The 23,215-nt window shown below is 46.0% G+C and overlaps 1 protein-coding gene across 1 annotated transcript in view; it reads left to right on the top strand.

The window, feature by feature from the left end:
• The window catches only part of thsd7aa (thrombospondin, type I, domain containing 7Aa), a gene marked incomplete at its 5' end in the record, with an annotated part of 247,207 nt that overhangs the window by 212,986 nt on the left and 11,006 nt on the right, over positions 1-23,215 (top strand). The window contains 6 exon segments of the mRNA XM_084311946.1: positions 125-270; positions 1,565-1,621; positions 1,623-1,746; positions 5,891-6,064; positions 6,636-6,731; positions 17,681-17,763. Coding sequence (XP_084168072.1) covers positions 125-270; positions 1,565-1,621; positions 1,623-1,746; positions 5,891-6,064; positions 6,636-6,731; positions 17,681-17,763 — 680 coding nt within the window.

Here is a 23,215-nt window from a genome sequence, read left to right as displayed (position 1 = left end):
GGATCACTATCGGCGGGGGAAGAGAAGTGGCATTGGTCACAGTTTGCGGTCCATGAGAAACACCACACTCGCTCGGGGTTTCTCGTCAATAATTAATCCCCCCCTCCTCATCCTCATCCTGCAGGGAAGCTGTGGCGCAGGAGGACAGTGACCCAGGCCCCCCAGGGGGACGGGCGGCCATGCCCCTCCCAGGTGGAGCAGTGGAAGCCCTGCCCCGTGAAGCCCTGCTACCGCTGGCACTACAGCGCCTGGTCCCAGTGCAGGTCTGAGGTCAGTCCAGAAGCCCATTGTCCTGCAGGTGCTGTCTTTTCATACAGCGGCAACGCTGTGATGGAATGTCATATGAAATAGTGCTGTCTGTCTGCTGATTCCACCCCATCACACATCACATTGTTATTTCATCACCTGCCTTCATCATTCTCTTTTTGGACTCAAGTATCTTTTGTTTTTAGTTTTTTGATGGCAAAAGGGAAAAAAAACACTATTCAATTGTTAAAGAATGGTACTCCCAGACATAAAGGTTCACTCTCTCTCTCTCTCTCTCTCTCTCTCTCTCTCTCTCTCTCTCTCTCTCTCTCTCTCTCTCTCTCTCTCCTCTCTCTCTCTCTCTCTCTCCCTTTTCTTCTCTTTACTCTTCCGTGCCGGCATCCGTCTGCAACGCTCAGCTCATCGAGGGGCTTAATTAAATCCGAGAGGTCTGACTGAGACGGACACACAGATAGACAGACACACAGAGAGACAGACAGACAGAGAGAGAGACAGACACACAGAGAGACAGGCACAGAGAGACAGACACACAGAGAGATAGACAGACAGAGAGACAGACACACAGAGAGACAGACAGACAGAGAGACAGGCACAGAGAGACAGACACACAGAGAGACAGACAGACACACAGAGAGACAGACACACAGATAGACAGACAGACAGAGAGACAGGCACAGAGAGAGACAGACACACAGATAGACAGACAGACAGAGAGACAGGCACAGAGAGAGACAGACACACAGATAGACAGACAGACAGAGAGACAGGCAGACAGACAAGGATGGTGCATCTCTGCCTCCCCCCCCCCCCCCCCCCCCCCCCACATACACACACACACACATCTCTCTGTCTTCTCTTGCCTGAAGCAGCTTATTTTTGACAGGATGCTGGATTTTCCTAGCGAGGGGAACACGGTCAGCCTCCTTTTGTTCTGAGCGTTCTCTCCCCTCCCCTCTGTGTTGTCTGACAGCACCTGGCAACTCACCAGCTGTCTCTCGCCCCGATCCTGACAAACCCAACAATCAATGGGCAGGAGGAGGATGACTGACGGAGAGAAAAGAAATAGAGAAATCAAGAGAAACTCCTAACATCTTAACAGCTGGGTGTTGTGTAGACAGCAGACACAGCGGAGCGGGCTCTCTGCACTTGAGTGAACATACCAGTATTTTGCTACCTGACATGGATGTGCGAGCAAAGCGTCACAAGGACGTGCTGTGTTTGACCCGTTGCCCCGACACAACACCCCCAGCCAACCCCCCTCCTCCTCAACCCTTCTTCTTGTTGTAATCCCGTGCAGGGGGCGAGGTGCGGAGAGGGCCTGCGCTTCCGGAACATCTCCTGCTTCGTGTCGTCGTTCGGACGGCTCGGGTCGCAGCGAGGGCAGCCCGGTGGACGATGAGATGTGCGGGGACGTGGAGCTCTCTGTGGACGGAGACAAACGGATCGTCCTGGAGGAGCCGTGCACTGTCCCCTGTCCAGGTAAAGTGCCCCTTGCGTCCCTGTGCCCTGTGACCCGCACAGTGCCTCTCGAGTCTATAGGGACCCGGTTACACAGTGGTAAATGTCAGTGGAGTGCACTTTGCTGCTGGCCATTGTGATCTCCGTGCCCCCTCTGTAAAGAACTTTTACTACTGGAGATGGACATTTATATGGGCCAGCACCGCATTATGGGCTCGCTCGTAACATGAATCTAGTGTGGCACTAACGCCCAAGTGTTTAGTGCACAGATAGCCTGCTGCTCGACAGGCTCATAAAAATAGACTTACGAGACCCCCTGCACACGCAGCATAGGTTTTAGACATCTGGAATCTAGAGTAAAAGTATTTGAGGGTTGAATCTACAGTAAAAGTATGTGAGGGTTTAGACATCTGGAATCTAGAGTAACAGTATGTGAGGGTTTATACATCTGGAATCTAGAGTAACAGTATGTGAGGGTTTATACATCTGGAATCTAGAGTAAGAGGTGTGTATGTAAGGTTTTAGACATATGGAATCTAGAGTCGTAACATTATGTAAGGTTTTAGACATCTGAAATGGAGTGAAGTACCTTTCACTTGTATTGCGCAAGAAAACTCTTTCCGAATTTTTACGGCTCATATTCAAAACGAATGTCTCTCTTCCCCCTATTCTTTGAGTGGCAGATCCAATATTTAGTTTTGACATGTTCTGCGCAGAAGAAGTAGACAACTGTGTCATTAGTTGATGCAGCCACGAATATGCTGACGGCGTCTGTGCACATGCGAGCATTTTCTGTGTATCAATGTGCGCTTGTGCCGTGCGTACAAGCCTGTGTGTGTGTGTGTGTGTGTGTGTGTGTGTGTGTGTGTGTGTGTGTGTGTGTGTGTGTGTGTGTGTGTGTGTGTGTGTGGTGTGTGTGTGTGTGTGTGTGTGTGTGTGTGTGTGTGTGTGTGTGTGTGTGTGTGTGTGTGTGTGTGTGTGTGTGTGTGTGTGTGTGTGTGTGTGTGTGTGTGTGTGTACTCTTGCTCATTACGATGCCACAACCAATGTCCACACGAAATCCTAACTGCAACCCGCTGTGCTTTGGCTACTGCACGGACATATAATCAGCCCATAATCAAGTAAAATTGGCTTACTGCTGGCAGTCAGAGAGGTCAAAGAAGACTCATACTCACCTCCACACCCTCTCATTGGCCCCCATCTGTCCAGTTTCTTAGACAGTATGTAAACCTATTCATCACTGACAGATCAAAAGCCTAAATCTAAACACTCCCTTTACCTGAGCCACAGTGAACACAGCACAAGGAATTATGTGCGTGTGTGTGTGCTGCTCTGCTAACCATAATAGGCAGATTTGTTTCATGCTTCCTGATGAATTAATATGCACAAGTGTGATCACATCAACCTTGCCACTACAATCACAACCTGTTTCAGTCACTCCCCTCTGGCAGGAGGCTGCGGTCCATCAGGGCCAAAACCTCACGCCACAAGAACAGTTTCTTCCCCTCTGCAGTGAGCCTCATCAACAAGGCTCGGGACCCTCACTGACACCCCCCACTGTGTTACATTAACACACCCTACTGGACTGTATACTTGCCCACTGTATTGTTACTTCATTCTAATTAGTGTATATAATTGTATAATTGACCACATCTGCCCAGTTGCACAGCCCTGGCCTATTCCTATTCCTATTTTCTTTTTACTTATAATTGTACTATATCTATTGTGCTATATTTAATTTAGTTTATATCCCATATAATTGTATTCAACCTCTTATATAGTCGTACAGCCAGGGGCGTAGCTGTCGATTCTGGGCCCCATGAAAGAATATATTTGTAGGCCCCCAGTGAATGTGAGCGCGCATAAGCGTGCAAGCGGAATCTTTTTTGGCCATTTATTTATTGATGAAAACGCATAATATGGTTTTTACCTATACATTCGGATCAGCAGTTCAGCACCTGCACTGTTGGTGGGTGAGCCTAGTAAAGGATGTCGCATTGCGTTCATCTTCAATGAATGGACCAATGCAATAGTCTACCAAAGCCCCCCCCTCTCTCTCTATATATCTCACACACACACACACACACACACACACACACACACACACACACACACACACACACACACACACACACACACACACCTGGACCGAGCCGAAGCCCAGGTCGTCCCCGCTCACACAGCTCAGCTGACACAGGCTCCACACCGTCCACTCCGTCAGGTAGCACTCTCCTACACACACACACACACACACACACACACACACACACACACACACACACACACACACACACACACACACACACACACACACACTTCAGAAACAAACATAGTATCAATGAGAGCATCAATAATACCGGTACACCTGAGTGATGTCTAGAAAAAAAAAGAAAAAAAAAACATAATTTTGTGTAAAAAAAAATTGGGCCCCCCCCCCCCCCCCAGTGCTGGGCCCTTGGAATCATCCTAAACCCCCCCCCCCCCCCACCCCCCCCAGCTACGCCCCTGCATACAGCCCTGGCCTATATTTTATTTCATAAATATATTATTTCTATTGTGCTTAACTTAGCTCATATTTCATTTTATTTTAATGTCTGTCCGCTATGTCGCACCAGTAACGTCCAAAGCAAATTCCTTTTATGTGAAAAGTATACTTGGCAATAAAGACCTTTCTGATTCTGATTCTGACAATGGGAGTTTTCTGACCTATTTAAAAGAGGAACTCTCTCTGCTGAGAACGCCAAGCTGCCAGGCAGATGAAGGGTAATGACAAATGGATCTGAGCTGCTTTGTGGGGAAATATTTGAGTGCCTTTATTTTTATTTTGGATGTCTGGTGTCTGAGCTTCTGTCATGGGGAGCAGTCTGGCTTCTCAAGACTACATAATTCAGTGGGAATTAGGAGTGTAACGGTACACTCAGCTCACAATTCCATTCAATCTTGAGTCAGAAACTAGCAAAAAGGCTGGATAACTACTGTGTTACATAAACCCAAAAATGTAAGTTAGAAACTAGCAAATAGGCTACTAACTACTCAAAACCCACCAACACCGGATGTTAGTTACCCAACATTAGCCTGGAAGCCAGCATGCACAAACAATACACACTGTAGGCCTACTGTATATTCAACTGTAGCCTTCACAGTGTACAGAGTTGAGATTGGCACATGATGAACAAGCTAAACAAATCTCTGGGAAAAAAATACAAATAAAAATGATCTCCTACACTGACCACCGCGAACACCTCAGACTGAATACTGTAATGTTACTTGTACATGACAGCGGGTCGGTCAAAGAAAATAAAATGTCTTCCGCTCACCTGATCGATGATGAAGTTGAAACCTCACGTCATGATGTTTCACCGTCTCTGTAGAGATCACCCCAATAAAAGCCCCATCTGGATCAAGGTGCAGTTTGTTGTTTGGTTTCTTTGCTAATAATGTTAGCAGTGACCTTCATTGCTAACTATTAGCAGCATTAACGTTAGCATTTGGTGAACTGTCGGAGACCGGACCTCTGTACTTCTGTACTGGACTCACTGATGAAGGCCAGAAAACATTTTGTGACAGATGAACAATTAAATCCAGGGAATGATATATTTCTTATCAGCAGCTAGTGAGCAACTTTGTAACTACTAGCTAACCAATGCTTCAAACATGGCTTCCCGTTATGTTATGTTATGTTCCAGTTATGTTATGTTATGCCCGCAACCAGGAGAAATGTTGGATCTTCCTGGTTTGCCACAGAAGCTCTTTCAAAATAAACGTTGGGTCCCTTTGACCTTTTCAAAATAATGAATGATACAATCGTCACAGTCCGTGGTCCATATCATCCCATTTTTGTATTGTGATGTATCGTGTCATTGTATTGTTACAGCCCTAGTGGGAATAACACCGGCATTTTAATGACTCTACATAAACGAATGTGATTGTTCAGAAATAATTTATTTAATATTGTTTAATTTAAGAGTATAATCACTGACTCCATAAAAACACGGTGATGTTAAGTTATTCACATCTGAACTGTCTTGTGTATGTGTGTGTGTGTGTGTGTGTGTGTGTGTGTGTGTGTGTGTGTGTGTGTGTGTGTGTGTGTGTGTGTGTGTGTGTGTGTGTGTGTGTGTGTGTGTGTGTGTGTGTGTGTGTGTGTGTGTGTGTGTGTGTGTAGGAGAGTGCTACCTGACGGAGTGGACGGTGTGGAGCCTGTGTCAGCTGAGCTGTGTGAGTGGGGACGACCTGGGCTTCGGCTCGGTCCAGGTGCGGTCCCGGGCGGCGCTGGCCCAGGAGCCCGAGAACCTGATGCAGTGTCCAGAGCAGGAGTGGGAGGCCCGGCCGTGCACAGGTCCGTCTGAGAACACAGGCGCCGGAGAGCACAGTCATATTCCACTATTAACCCTTTCACTACCACACTACCATAATGGTTAACCCTTTCACTGCGACAATACAGAAGGTTAACCCTTTTCACTGCCACACAACAAAGGGTTAACCCTTTCATAACCACACTACAGAAGGTTAACCCTAACCGTCTGTAGTGTGGTAGTGAACGGGTTAACCTTATGTAGTGTGGTAGTGAAATGGTTCAATCGTGGAATTTCAAAATTGTGTTTTTCGTGCCTGTAAAAGTACATAATATATATATATATATATATATATATATATATATATATATATATATATATATATATATATATATATATATATATATATATATATATATATATATATATATATATATATATATATATATATATATATATATAAATAGGCTATATGTGTTAACATTTTTGGATAATGTGTTCATGAGTTTCACAGCCTCAGTCGACTCTGAGACTAAGTCCTATTCAGTAGTATATGCATTTCCTATATTCCTATATTTATATTTAAGTCCTGACCACATCTCTCTCTCTCTACAGAGGGCCAGTGTTATGAATACAAATGGATGACTGGAGCCTGGAGAAGCTCATCCCGACAGGTCTGGTGTCAGCGCTCGGACGAACTGAACGTCACCGGTATGTCCAAGTACCCTGTCACGTGTCTCTCTCTCTCTCTCTCTCTCTCTCTCTCTCTCTCTCTCTCTCTCTCTCTCTCTCTCTCTCTCTCTCTCTCTCTCTCTCTCTCTCTCTCTCTCTCTCTCTCGACTAGCCACATGGCAGGCAGCGTTCCCCTGGCAGTATCCTCAGTACCCCCCCTGACATCTCCTCCTCAGCTCCTCCAGCTTGGAGTGCATTGTATCTATACCTGCTGATAACTGTCCATGCTGCCCCTCAACTTTTGTGACAAGATAATACCACTGTGGATGGCTTCGTGCGCTGATCTAAATTAGGTCCCCATAAGCTCCCAGCAGCGACGTTCTGACGCTGTCAGCAAGCGACCCGTCGCCCACGCCACACAATCCAGAGGCCCATGATGCCTCTGCTCTGCTCAACTACGTGGTTTGGCTGGGGGGGGGGGGTCATTATGTGGATAAGGGTATCCAGCAGCAGCATCAGTAGAGAGAGAGAGAGAGAGAGAGACATGTGCAGATTGCATTCCCAAGCATTCCCCGTCAGCGCGGCAAGCAGGGAAAGGCGAGTCCCTTTTAATCCCTGACAGCGTCTCACACACACACACACAAGTTTCAAGTTTCAAGTTTCTTTAATAGTTGTCATACAGAAGTACAGAATACTTTCATACAAAATGCTTCTTACTGTTACGCTCCAGAGACTGTGCTAGACAAGATAGTATCAAATAACATAGTATAGCATGTAATTTAGAAGAAGAAAATTAGGTCACAGTGTTCGGTATAGACATATGTACAATGTTCTGAGTTACCATATAATATACAATACTATGCAGTGTACTAATGTACAGTACTATATAGTGCAAAGCAGAAATGGGATGAGGTACAATTTAGGTACAATTTACAGTAAGGTGTACGAGTTGTAGTGCAATCCTTCATCAATAAATATAAAGTGTGGGGAGTGGGTGCTACAGTGTGTTTGTTTAAAGTGGGTGTGTGCTATAAAGTGTGTGGAGTGGGTGCTACAGTGTGTTTGTTTAAAGTGAGTGTGTGCGTGTGGATGTGTGTGCTATGTGCGTTTGGTGGTTGTTGTTGTGTAGTGTTCATTGTTCGTTTAGCAGCCTGATGGCCTGGGGATAGAAGCTTCTTCTGAGTCTTTCTGTGCTCGCCTTGAGACTCCGGTATCGCTTGCCTGACCGCAGCAGTTCAAAGAGGCAGTTGTTCGGGTGACTGGAGTCACACACACACACACACACACACACACACACACACACACACACACACACACACACACACACACACACACACACACACACACATACACACACACACACACACACACACACACACACACACACACACACACACACACACACACACACACACACACACACACACACACGCACACACTTTAATCCCATTGTCCATCACACGTCAGTTTAGGATTCACCGCCAAGCAAACGTCACTACTCCTCCCCCACCTGATTCTGACGGAGTCACTAATCACATCACTTTTAGATGAGATTTTGGTGTCATTTTCTGCATTTGGGCTATCTGGAGGAATGAATTAAAGGTCCCATATTGTAGTCATTTTAATATAGGTATTTGAAGTCCCCTAAACATGTATTTAGCATTTTTTTTGCTAAAAAAAAAAAATAATAATACGTATGCCTTCTAGCAACCTCTATACCACTCTGTTTCAAACCTGTCCTAAACGGGCTGTTTCTGTGCCTGTAACGAGCGAGCTGCTGCTTTTATCGTACAAATATGCTATTTATCGTACATGTAGCAATGGTGTGCGAGCCTGTACCATTGAAACAAATTCTGATCAAACTGTCAAACTAGACCTTGCAGATCAAATTACTCAAATCAAACTCACTGTTACAAATTTTATCTGAAACATATTTTAAACTCGAAAATAGAAGGTTTATGAGTGAGCCACCATGTTGTACACGTCCAGATATCTTCACACGCACATACATGCACATACAAGGTGTTATTAACTAGCGATGGGCAAAGCTTTTAAAATTACTATTTGTAATTTCAGTGGTGTAACAGTTAATATGGTCCCCTCTCAATACACTGACTACACATTGTAGATGCTGGTAAAAACAAGGGAAAATATATTTTTTGAGACAAAACAATATTTGCATAAACTAATACATTGTTTTATAATTTAACTATTAGAATATTCGGAAATCAGGGCGGCTGAGTGGCGCAGTGGGCAAGGCGCTCGCCACTAACGCAGGAGACGCTGGGTTCGAGCCCAGCTTTCGGCGTTGCTACCGGCTTGTCCGGTTGTTCATACTAACACAATTGGCAAGTGTTAGAGGGTGGTGTGGGATATTGTGGATATCCTGAAGAAGAAGGTTCTCAGTCAAGAAGAGGTTCAGTTAATAACAAGGTTTATTAACCAAACAGCTCGAAATGTACAAATAGTAGTTAGAGAGAATGGCTGAGGGGCTCTCCCCAGGTGGTCAGCTGAATGACCCAGGTAGAGAGACCTGGGTTGTTGTCGGGATGTTAAAAGGAGGGGGAGGTGGTCCCATTTGATAGGTCAAATGGGTGGGGGGGGGGGACACAGGATAGGGGAGAAAGGGGAGGGGAATGTCTTTACATGAGGGAGTTGGGGAATCATTATATTATTCCACAGTTACTCACTTTTCTCTTCATAATGTGGGTGAGATTAATATATATAATATACCAGGATTATTTGGAACAGGTAAAATATTGAAAAGTGAATAGATATGGTAAAAGAATGGGACGGATGTAATCCATCGGTTATCAGATAATGAATGAAATAGAAAACAATTAAAATAATGAAAATTTTGGCCATTGTGATTTGTTGGTTAACTGGATTAATGAATGAAAATCAATTCAAATCCGTGGTTGGCATAACAGTTTAAAATAGAAATATTTACATACGTGATTCATGACATGATTGACTGGACTAAAGTCTGTGTTATTTTGATATCAGAGATGTGGGATGTGGGAATATCACCCTTTTCTTTTATTAATAATCTCAAATACCTATATCAATGATTGGTCCTCAACTCTGATATCAAACAACAAATAACATAATCATTAGAAGCTCTGGTTGTGCCTATCTTGGCTTGGCCAGTCATTCACGTTGTGAATCAGACATTTAAGTGTTAACTATGTGTCTTCATGATAATATCTATGGGAGCTAAGATCATGGTTGTACACATACAAACATAGTAATATGTACAATAGACATTACCTTAGTGGCTAATGTGTATAAAGAGAACATTAAAAATAAATGATATAACAGATGATTATGCTAACCGTGTTAACATCACATTCTTAGTTCATAATTTTCCAGATATATGTTAAATTTGTGATACAATTCTTGTTTGTGAAGATGAATCTGACAGATGTTGCTTCGCTGTTGACAAGCTGTTCTCTGCCAGGGGTGCGTCCTTCTGTGGTGGTATTGATGTGTGTTGAATGTATCGTACATTCAGTTGATGTTTCTGTGAGTCTGTCGTGTGGCAGCGCCAGGCAGTAAGACAGTAATCTAAAAAAAATAACAATGTGGACAATATGTGCTAGGCCTGTTTTACTGCAAGTGTTAGGCGTTTCTCGTGTGTTCAGGTCGCCATCCACTCCTTGTGTATCTCGTCAAAGGTCACAGGGTTATTGGGAGTGGTGGGGTGGCCGTCCACGAGGACGCTGTAGATTCCCCTCCCAGAGCCTGTGTTGCTCTCCATCTGTCGCTGTGCTCACGCTTGGCCTTTATCAGGCCCAGAGACATGGCGGAAGGGTGTTCTTGACCGTGCTGTGTTGGTCGGCCTTCCGTTCCTCGTTATCGCGGTACCACTTAGTGGAGGGCGAAGGTTTGCCGGTGTAGTGGCCAGTCAGTAGGACGCTCTCTCTCACACGGATGGTGGAGATACACGGCGTTGGCCTTGGTTTGTCGTAGGCTGTCGGGGTGGCGCAGCATGTCGACGTTCATGCGTTCCCATTCACCTCGGAAATAACGCTTTGCAATCCATGCACTACTTTTCCGCGAGCTCTCAATAGCCTGGAATTCACCTAGAACCAGCGTTTTCTAACCGAATGAACGAGCCTGTGCATCATATGAGGTTCCATGTGAAACGTAAACAAACAGACAAGAAAACGTGATATCAGCCGGTTTTTATCTTAATAAAGCAACGCGACGGGTTCTATAATACTGTGCACATACAAACGAAACGTAAACAGACAAACAAACAATAATACATAAAAGAAAACGTGTGTGTATACCTGATCTGTATCGGATCGCTGTTCGTTTAATCGACCAGCACCATGCTGCGATAAGGCTTTTATACCCTTGATATACACTATACACCGTTATTAACGCATAACGACCGAACCTGAACTTCTAAATTTAACAGCGCTATATTAGATTCAATATACCATTTAATCAAACTCACGGTCTCTTCAACACGCGACTAATGTCCCGTTTAATGTAGGACACGTCCTAACGGGACGTCCCGTAGTCAGCTTCCCGCTATCTGTAAGGTTAATGGTTTATCTAATCCGAATACATCGTTTTCAGGAATGGAAGAGGTCGTGGGCTTAGTTTGAGGTTGAAACTATGAATATTACAACGTTACTCTGGTAAATCTAATCATGATACTCCCAGCTCTCGGTCATTCTTCCCGCCTATTGCCGAAGAATCATAGAACAGTTTCCAACAGAGTAGCGTTTTCCAAGGATATCACGTCTAATAAGCCCGCGTATCTTACCTTGTTGCCTATATTTCAGTCTGCACCAGCTAGACTAGGGATAGCAATCCAACAACCTATGTTGTGCCTTAGCTTTTGGTCGGCACCAGCTCGACCGGGAATAGCACTACAACCCAGAAAATCCTCTCAGAACCGCCTGATAAGGACCGGAGTACACGCGTTTCCCCCGTACCGATTCTCAATACAGATCAGATATATTAATGCACATTACTCTCACTCAGCCATGATCTCAATATTGACAACATACCGTAACATTCACCTGGCACAGAGAAAAGCGGGAAGGTTTTAATTCCTTGCCATACATTTTGGTCGACCATCTATATACTCACTTTTGTCTGTATAGATGAAACAACACGGCAGGGCCAGGACGCAAAGAGTCCGTCACAAGTTTGTAGACGCCAATTGTGGGATATTGTGGATATCCTGAAGAAGAAGGTTCTCAGTCAAGAAGAGGTTAACAGATAGAAATGTACAAATAGTAGTTAGAGAGAATGGCTGAGGGGCTCTCCCCAGGTGGTCAGCTGAATGACCCAGGTAGAGAGACCTGGGTTGTTGTCAGGAGGAGCCTTATATAGTTAAAAGGGGGGGGTTGTGGTCTCATTTGATAGGTCAAATGGGTGGGGGGGGGGACACAGGATAGGGGAGAAAGGGGAGGGGAATGTCTTTACATGAGGGAGTTGGGGAATCATTATATTATTCCACAGTGGGAAAGCCGGTGGGTGGGGATTGGACGTTGTGGACAGCGACTCTTACAGGTCAGTTGGGTGACGCCGGTGCAGCGGAAACAGGAAGTAGCGTCGGCAGCGTGAGCCTCCCACGCGTTACTCCTCGCCACTGAGAGTTTGAGCTGCTGCGGTGAAAAGATGCGACAGGCTGCCTCCTCGTGTACCGGAGGGGACACGTGATGCAAGGCTTCTATCCTCACTACAGCCGACCAGTGGGAGGCATAGTCTAGCAACGTTCAAGACAGGGGAGGGAAGAATTGGAAACACGAAATTGGGGTGGGATAAAAATAGAAAATGGGGAGAAAAAGTGGATAAAAAAAAAAGAATATTCGGAAATCGATGCACATCCCTATTACTAACTATACCGATTGTGGCTGCAATTTTTCTAGCTCCATTCTACCGGCGGAAATAGGCAGCGCTCAAGCTGCGCTCTTGTGTTGATCTTAATATAATTTCTTGTGGAAGACGCAAAGCCATTCTGATGTGTTGCCAGGCCGGCTATCTGTCAATCTCATTGTACTGTAAATATCTAAATATCTATCCATTAAAAACGTTTATCCCTGCTAAACTCTCATCTTGTTATCTAAATCAAATCAAATCAAATTTATTTGTAAGGCCCGACAACACACGTTAATCAGTTAATGTCCCCATGGGCCGTACACGTCTTCTTTAAACAAAGTCAAGAACAGAACAAGAACACCATAAGGTCCAACACATTTTAAATAAATGCCAGTAAATGCTTAATTGTAGATTAGATTATTGCTTTTTTCAGTGAATCTTAGTTAGAACAAGATTGTATACGTTAACCCTTTCACTACCACACTACCAAAGGTTGACTCTTTCACTACCACACTACAGACGGTCAACCCTTTCACTACCACACTACCGAAGGTTAACCCTTTCACTACCACACTACAGGCGGTTAAATGTCTGTAGTGTGGTAGTGAACGTTTAACCGTCTGTAGTGTGGTAATATTATTATATTATATTATAAATTATGGCTATGGGTCTAATACACTCGTCGCTTATCAATGACTTGCTTGCAGTCAACATGTACGAAACGGATTGTTTTTTCATCTGTACATTTCCGTTTTATACCATTTTGAATACGAGTATAGTTTTGGAGATTTCTAGTAATTCCAGAGAAATCCGTGATATTAGCCCTTTAGTGGAATACACAAAACATGTTGTCATTTTTTGGCTGATTTATTAATCGTTTTCAAATAAACGCTAGATTATTATAGATCGATAGTATAATTGTGTCCTTATGCACGCTAGAGAAGCGGGCTAAAAAAAATCGATTATCCGTGCCTTGGTCAGCGCTAACGGCACGCACACACACACACACACACACACACACACACACACACACACACACACACACACACACACACACACACACACACACACACACACACACACACACACACGCTCCGATGGCGGAGAAAGGAACATCTGATTAACCCAAGACTGGTAAAATAGAGTCCTTACCTCACATCAGATATTCTGCAAAAAGATTAATCCAATTCCTGATCGCCATTCCAAATATTGATCGCATTTATTGATCCAACGTTATAGTCCAAAACACATAATCGACGCTGCTCCCAGCCTCCCCAGTGAATGTGGTAACACAATACTGCTTGCCCGAGAAGGGAAACCCCGGACCGGAGTTTTTTTTCTGATGTACAGTCCCAGCCAATGCAATCCAATGATGTGCAATACCATCCGGGAGACGATAGGTGACGGTATTTGCCCTTTGCGAGCTCAGACCCATTCCCAATGATAATGTCAGGCTGGATGGATGAAAAATGAATGGATATCGCTAATAAAAGAAATAACGATTAAAACCTGACTATGAATAGAATAGAATAGAATAGAAATACTTTTATTATCCCGTGGGAAATTAGACACTGCAAATCGTTTAAACATTTAGACAGGACAGGTCACAATTTAGAATCATAACACAAATCAAATCAAGTTGCCTAGGATAAGCGTAGAGTAAAATAAAATAGGATAAAATGAAATGAAATAAAATATACAGAAATAAATACAGTAAGAATATACTGAGCATACTGAGCATGGGGTAAACAATTTGGTCAATATAATTATAATTTACATCTAACTAATGAAATATGAAATATATATTCCAGTATTCACAGTGTCACAAGGTGCAGTATGCTTTAGGTAGTGTATTGTCCTCTTTGGGTTCCAATAAGACCTAGATCTGTCTGGCAGCCGTCGCTGCCCCCTGTTGTGGAGCCTGGAGGCCGCTAGTCGCGTCATCCTGCCACTAATGAGCTTCCGCTCTGTGCTCAGTGATGCAGTGAGGCACAGTGATGCATTATATAGTCTGATGGCTGTTGGAATGAAGGACTTCCTGTGCCGTTCAGTGCTGCATTTGGGTAGTGTGAGCCTAGCACTGAACATGCTCCTCCTGTCAGCCAAGTCTGTGTATAGTGGGTGGGTGGGGTTTTCCCTGATGGCCTGGAGCTTAGCGAGGCTCCTCCTCTCCGCCACCCTCGCTAGAGAGTCCAGCTCCACCCCAACCACGCTGCTGGCCTTCCTGACCAGCTTATCCAGCCTGGTTGTGTCCACTGCTCTCAGTCCGCTGCCCCAGCAGGTCACAGCGTGATTGGCACGGAACGCATGGCGGGTTAACCCGACTATACTCGTGGTTGGCACGGAATTAGTTAATCACTGCTTTAATCATAACGTTAAACAATAACAGTAGATATACAAATTATATTTATTTATATTTACCTATAAGTGCGGTGTACGTCACCCTTAGTCCTCAAGTCCTCTTCTTGTTGGTCAAACCTTTGCCAAATCCAGTCGGGAGACGAAAAGTCTAAATCGATGTGGCTACATTGGTGTAACCTGAGTGCCCCCTACTGGTTGATTATTGTTATTGCACACGTAACCCGGTAACGGACCTGGCCGCTGCCTTCCCGATGGCAGCAAAGGCCACACTCCTACTTTGCTGCATCTGTACATATTTCACAATTCCTCTGTGTTGAGACAACCCCTCATTGTGTAAAAATAAAAACACCGGAAAATATTTGTTTACATTGTTGGCCCTTTAAGTTTGATCCAGTGCAGTTTCCCCCGTCTGTGTGGGATCTAGTACCGTATTATATTCCTATGTAAGGTGAGTGTACAGCGCTTCGGTTATCCTTTTATTATCAAGGGGCCAAATGAATGCTTGGGCGCCCGCCCCGCCGTCCAGATGGCGTGCATAATTTCATGCCGCTTCCACTGGCGGATCGCCTGTGTTCCTCGTTCCTCTGTATGAGAATGTTTTCATCACGACCGGTGCGGCGTTCTCCTCGTGAATATTCATACTGACTTCACTCACTCTCCGAGTTCTGCGTCACCTCGTGAATATTCAGCGGGGCCTCTGATAGATTACCAGGTTTTCTTTTCCTCTTTTATTTAGCATTTTTCTGTGCATGTCTGGTTGCTGGATCAGTGCCAGTTGCACTGCACGCCCCCCCTGCCCCCCTACCCCCCCCTGATCCTCATTGGAATATTGCACCCTGTACTTTAACCCCCTCCAGCAGCCAAGGCAACCTCCCCGTTAAACCCTGTGACTGAGGTGATGTTAGGAACTTTGCAGAAGTCACATCAACACATGAGGTCTGAAATGTCGAGAAATTAAAATCAATTGCCCGTTGGTAAAAAACGGTCATCAATAAAGTCAATTTGACTCACCGTGGTGACACGGTAGTGTGTTATCTCTCGTGCTGCAAATAATTCCTGCCGCTTTGATTACATTAAATAACAGGAAGAAATACAATTTATCTGTGTGTTCCCAAGGCAACGGGCATTCGGGAATGTGTGAGATTTGCCTTGCTGCTGCTGCTAGTACAGAGAGGGTCACAAAGTAATGTTCCCCCCCTGTACTTCAATGTAATCACACTCCCTGGAATTCATTGCGGCACGAGATAGGCTACAGCATACCAACACATCACCACTGTTTAAACAATATATTTACTTTATTGACGACCATATTCGCCGGCAAAGCTATTTTTTCAGACCCAATGGAGAGCTAGCTTGCATATGTTCCATGGGGTCTGACATGTCAGGCTAGAGGTCTGTGCTCGGTACAGTAGGACTGCCAGGCCTCACTTGATTGACAAAGAATCCTGGTCGCCAATGCACTGGTCTATCCGGGTTGTCTAGACTTCATAACACACCTTACTCTCTTGACTCCTTACCCATCGACAAGATGGGTCTTAAATCGCTTTAGTTGAAAACAGTGGGCGGTGTGGTATTAACTGAACTATAGGGCTGGGTCTACTTTCTCCCTCTCTCCACAGTATATAGTATCTCTCTCTCCGCTCTTGCAGATGTGTATTGATTTTCTCTAGCGTGGTGAATAGAAAAAGCTTAGTGAGAAAAGCCAGCCCTTGCCTTTTCCCCTCCAGGCATTCCCATTCCAGTGCTGCGGTAGGACGATTGGATTCTCCCCTGAGCTGCCTCTCTCTCTCTCTGTCTTACAGAGATGAGGCCAGGGCCAGGGCGAGGCAAGACCAGTTTTCTTCATTTTGTTCTTCGTTTTCTTTCCAATATCTTCCTTGTAGAAAGAATATGGAGGTCTTATGTAGGGTTGCACCACACGCCTTAAAGCCCCAATCTTTACCTTGTGAGTAGAGCTATGGGGTATATTCACATACATTCTCGAAGAATAACAGTTTTTAGATAGAAAATACGCTTTTTCAGAACCAAACACCACAAATATAAACATGCAATAACAACCAGTGAAATACGACAAATACAATTATAACTCATATTTACTAATCGTCTAGTGTTTAGCCCTTGCATCAAGAGCTCAGTCAATCAAATATAGAAAGAAAACACGTCTCCATTCCTATCTTTCTGTTTTGAGCAGTGGGGCCACCCATTTGTGTATGCTTGGATCACAGATGTGGACTTTTAATACTGACAATCCATCGGGGACACATTTGTATTTACCAAAGTCGATCTCATCCGGCATGCTTACATGCTGTGAGCCTGTGACATACAGTGTGTCTCGCTAAAGCAGGATTTAATAGCAGTGGCTGCTATCTTGTCTGCTGGGATCAGATGGGGGGAGGGGGGGAGACTTCTTTTAGCGCGCTTCCCAGAGAGCTAATTATCGAATTATTCCAGTATCACAACAACGCACCAAGCAGGAACACGGCCATGAGCGGAATGGTGAGAAGTCACAGATCTGCTGTTTTTGTTTTGAGAAAGAGAGCGAGAGAGAGAGAAAGGCATGTAGCTACTCTAATCCTGCTCGCCTCCAGCGCTACAAACTGGAGGGGAGTAACAAAGGCAGCTGAAGAAATCTGGGCCGTGTGTCTTCAGCTCGTGTGTTCGTGTCTGTGCAGTGTGTTTCTATGTACAAAGACATCTGTTATTCCAGCACGTCCATCCATACCGACACAACCACTCGCTCAAACAAATAAATAATAATAAACGTGACTTTTTGTGCCCTGCAGGTGGGTGCCTGATGACAGCGCAGCCCGTGGCTGACCGATCATGTGACCCTCCCTGCAACAAGCCACGTTCCCTCTGCACAGAGGTGAGTTTTCCGGGGGAGTCGGTTGCCCGGGGCAACAGCGGTGGCAGCGGGCGGCGATGACTAATGCAGTATCCTAAAGAGTAGATCTCGGGCTTTTCCCCCCATAGGGGTCTGACAAGCTTCCATCTGGGTATAGCTAAGGAAAACAGTAAGAAGTGGGGAGAAAAACACAGGAAGACGCGCCCGCCGGTCGCCCGCCCGCCCGAGAGTGTGTGTGTGTATGTGTGTGTGTGTGTCTTGATGCCGTCCCCCATTACCCACGCTACACCTGGGCTGTAAGCACTGGAGAGCATCTGGCGCACTGTTTAATGCACTTCAACACATTTACAGCAACACGGAAAATTAAAACACTTAATCAAGATTCTATTTTATTTTTCAATTATACCCCCCCCCCCCCCCCACACACCCTCCTTATTTACCACGTTATCTCCCGTCCCTCGAGACAGCACACAAACATCATCTAGGACACATAAAGGTCTGTGTTATTGTCTTCTACCGGCAGTATTAAAAGCACAGGGCTTCTTCTATCATTCACCCTGTCGTGTCGTGGAGATCTATCCATGCTTCTCTTTTCAACTCGCGTCTTTTTGCTGTCGGGCCATTTGTTTTTAGTACGAGCGAACTCAATTCCCAGAGACATTCGGGAGAGCAGTTTGAATGACTGGTGGGGGTGAGGGGGGATGGGGGCATTCTTGCCCTCAAGATGACTGAATCAGAACCAGCCACGCCACCACTCACCACCAGCACTCAACCCCTCATACCACTCAACCCCTCATACCACTCAACCCCTCATACCACTCAACCCCTCATACCACTCAACTCACTCAACTCACTCACTCACTCACTCACTCACTCACTCACTCACTCACTCACTCACTCACTCACTCACTCACTCACTCACTCACTCACTCACTCACTCACTCACTCACTCACGGACGATCTGGCACGGATGTTTTGTCGGGACGCAATGACGCATTCACAGTCAACGCTGTGGTTGTTCTGTGCGTCGTGGTGCAGTGCCGTCTGCTACCGTTTGTAACCATGACAACTTTTGTGGTAGAAGCCCCCCGGTGTGCTACTGAACTTGCACACATGCTGTGCTTAAACATAAGGTTTTTAAAGTACACTTTACACGAACAGTAGCCTACCAGACGTGTGCTCATACAGTATAAGGGCATGCCTGCGCACAAGAGGGAGAGGCCTGCAGTAATTGGAACAATGATACGGTTACCAGAGCTATAAGAAGGCGATGGTGTGGGGGTGTGTGATGGCTATAGGAGGGGGTGGTGTTTATCCACACGCCTGCATTACAGTGTTTTATCTGTGTGGTAGTGGGGCAGAAATGTGCCGCCATGCTGGGGCCATATATTGAACCCCAGCTGCATATAAAACAGGTGATATGCAATATGCCCCCTTCCTTTGTCTGGCACCTTCGGATATGCAAATGAGCCCCGTCTTGCCGCTGGACGTGTACAGCCACTGTTTGCATTGTGGGGGTATTTCTGAGCCTGATTATCTTCCAGGAGATTGTGGGAAAATAAAGGGAGACCCCCTGCGGGGAGAGAAAGCAGGGGGGGGGGGGGGGGGGATGAGAGGAGGGTTTGTGAAAGAATGTTGGGCTACTGGACGCGTCTATACTTTCCGCAACGGAGCTCGGTTTCCGGGTTCCTCTGATTGGCCGCGACCCCCACGTGACCCGCGCTAGTGTCACCAGACCCCAATGAAAAGCACCCCAGTCTACAGCTAGGAAGTGCAAGCGCACAGGTGTACTTTCCAAAGAGCTCAGCTGAACTACCACAACAGATTCCCCAGGACCACAGACAGACAAGGAGAGAATGTTTAGCAAAAACAAGCAATACTTTATTACATAATGGTATTTAAGAAAAACAGGCAATACTTTAATACATAAGATACGAATTCATAAATCTACCTAAACACTATTAGACTAGATTAAAATACCCACGCCCCTAGGCCTAGGGTAATTAAAAGGAGGAAGCACTCAATGCCCTGTAAACCCACCCCCAGACTGTGGCTCCCACCCACGCCACCTATCCCCGCACCTGAGGCACTACACACGTGAAGAAAAAGGGTCTGCCCTGCACACGGGTCTATGACTATCAAACATTAGTCTAGAATCACACCACACCACTCGGTTCACTGCAAACAGCCTGAAATAGGTATCGATATCACACCATCCCTCGGGGAGCCACGGCAAATGATTAGAGAGAATATAGGTAGGTAAATACACACTAAGTGTCACACAGTAACTAAGGGGGCTGGGATAAAATAGCACGGGCTGCTCACCGCTAGGGGTAGGGCCTAGGCCTAGAATACTCCTCTCATACCCTAACCTAGGTTTGGGCAGTGGAAGCGCTGAGTTGACAAACACTAAAAACAAAGGTTTTAAGTATGACCGGGGCCCGAAGGTGAGGGCCGGAAGGACGCCACCTCCTTCCGCTCCCGTAGCCCCTCCCGCCTTCGGGCTAAAAACTGTTCTGTCCGTACTGGGGTGTTTTAGGCACTCCAAGCACCAGGCGTGCAATAATGTCCTCCCTCCTGCAATGGAGGGCACAGTCAGTAATAGCAAGGTCCCCCCGTTCACAGGTTCGTCACAATGCACAAATTAGATATCCTCCATATGATTCAGAAAAGAGAGAGAAAGGTAGTTCACAGAGGATGGAGTATCCACAATACTAGGTTCAAATCTTCTACAGTTTTACTGGCTTACTGCATGCCATTCCGATAATCTTCAGCTTCACACTACTAATAATATTCCTAATTCCAATGTTGTCACTGTTCGTCTATGATGTCTTCATTTGCACTCGGGAAACAGTTCGCTTGTCAGTCGCGTATTCTAATGTCTTGCATTCTTTACTCACGGCGGCCGGTGTGGCGATAATGTCTCTCCTGTCTGAGGCTCCACCCGTTTCCACTGCGGGGGGGAACACCGCAGTCGGCGATATGAACTGGTTCCACTGGAGGAAAAAGCACAACACAAAAGAGTCGCGTGTCCTCGTACTCCTACAGCCCCGCATCCTCTGTTACCATCCTCTCGACTCCCGTTTTCATTCAGGAAGCAGCAATAGCGCCGTGTGTACCAGCAATATCACCAGTCGCCGTCCTCGGGTTTCTCTTTCCTCCTCTGCTCCGGGTCTCGTCCTTCTGTGTCTCGCCCCCAGCTGACAATACTCGCCACCCTTTTGAGCGAGTTCGCGGGGTCCCAGGGCACCGCCCCTATGCGCCAGCCAGCCAATCAGCTTCCTCCAACGGCACAGCCTGTAACGCAAGAGAGGGAACTCCCATGGGTAGATCCCACCGCTCCATGAATACACACAGACACACACATACCCCCACCCGCGACACTAGCATGCCCCCTTATCCACCGCTGCCGCCAGAGCGGCAGAGGTCCCTGCCTTCCTCAATTTATACTATTGACTACGCCGTAACGAATCATTAAAAAAAGATACCGTTAACTGGAATATGTTGTGCCTTTACACATATGGCACAATATGGTTTGTCATGAAAAACCAATAAAATATCGCGTCGCCGGCTTGAAAAACCAATAAAATATCGCGTCGCCGGCTTGCTCCAGCGGACACCAGAGCTCAGCGATGTGGCTCGCGGCAGCATATTCTCGCCGCTGGCTGAGCTCTGGTGTCCGCTGGAGCAAGCCAGAGACAGCCGGCGATGCGATATTTTATTTGTTTGTCATGACAAACCAATTACATAATCCAACATATGTGTAAAGGCACAACATATTCCAGTTAACGGTATCTTTTTTTAATGATTTGTTACGGCGCAATCAATACTTCCATGCATTCGGGACCTCCATGTTATGGGGGTATTCATCAGACAAATCAGTCGGGCAAGAACTGCGGGTTTTCAGCCTCTCTCCTCTCTCCTGGAGCTTAAGGGGGAGCTTAGTATTCCTGCCTTTGAGGAGGTGGCTACAACAACTACATGCAGTCACTGTGTGTTGTTGTAGCCAGCGGGTAAATCGCGATTTTTTTATTTGTTTGTCATGACAAACCAATTACATAATCCAACATATGTGTAAAGGCACAACATATTCCAGTTAACGGTATATTTTTTTAATGATTCGTTACGGCGTAGTCAATACCAATACTTCCATGCGTATAAATTGAGGAAGGCAGGGACCTCTGCCGCTCTGGCGGCAGCGGCAGCGGTGGATAAGGGGGCGTGCTAGCGCGGGTCACGTGGGGGTCGCGGCCAATCAGAGGAACCCGGAAACTGAGCTCCGTTGCGGAAAGTATAGACGCCTACTGGACACACACACACACGCACACAAACACACACACACCTACCCTCCAAAAGCAGACAGCAGGCCTCTCTGACCTCTTCAGATCACACTAGCCTGTTGGCGAGATTAGGTAAAGATTAAGGCTGAAGTTACACTAAGGGAAGACTGGAACGTTTCATTTTCACTTCACATACTTTATTCTACTCAATACACAATGTCCACGTTAATAGCCTCTAACATGCTGAACTAGAGTGTAGGCATGACTACTACCCACTATCAAAAAATGTGGTCAGCACACACCTCACACGCTTTCCCTCCGTCTCGTTGTTATCCGTTCTTGCGTTAGTTGCTATGCTTGGTGGCTGGAACTCCCTCTCGTAATTGCGACCAGCATGGACGCACAGGTCGCTTACAGTTTCTTTGTGAACTTAGCAGTAATTGTGCAGAACAAAGCAAGCATAGATCACAGTAGGCAGGTCCTCTGTGTAACTGTGTTTATGTCCATAGCTCTCCGGAGCATCGCAAAGCGTGCCTTCAGATGTCCGAACGAACACTCGATCACCATGCGTGCCTTGCAAAGCTGTAGCCCGTAATACCGTTCCGGTACGGTTGTGCCGCCATTAGGGTATTCCTTCATCAGATATGGCATCAGTGTATATGCTGGATCACCCAGAAGAAAGACAGAGACAGGCTCTTCGCCCGGCACTAGCTCTTTAGGGCAGGGGGGGATTGTCCCATTGGTTAGGGCAGCACACAATGGCAAATTCGCAAAGATGCGAGCGTCGTGCACACTGCCGGGCCACATGACAACAACATCCATAAAACAGTAGTTAGAGTCACACAGCGCTTGTACATTGAAAGAGTGTCTCCCCTTTCTGTTGACGTAGTCTGTGGAACCACCTCAGGGTCTTTTGATTTCGATGTGTGTGCAGTCGATTGCACCTAGACAGTGAGGCCTTCTCTGTGTTTCATAGAACCTGGCGACATGCTACTTCACCTCAGCCTCTGTTCTCGGTAATCTGATGTATTCTGGACCCAGGTAGGGGGTGATGGCCTTACAGACTTGTCGGACTATGATAGAAACAGATGGTCGAGATATTACAAATGAATTTGCGACTTTCCTTTGTCTGCCCCCGTCGCTCAGGTAATACAATGTGCAAGCTACCTTTGTGAGTACATCCACGGGAACCC

This window comes from Notolepis coatsorum, assembly GCF_963971535.1.
Source record: "Notolepis coatsorum genome assembly, chromosome: 4".
Lineage (NCBI taxonomy): Eukaryota > Metazoa > Chordata > Actinopteri > Aulopiformes > Paralepididae > Notolepis > Notolepis coatsorum.
The sequence above is the reverse complement of the archived record's forward strand: the minus strand, read 5'-3'. Positions and strand labels throughout refer to the sequence as shown.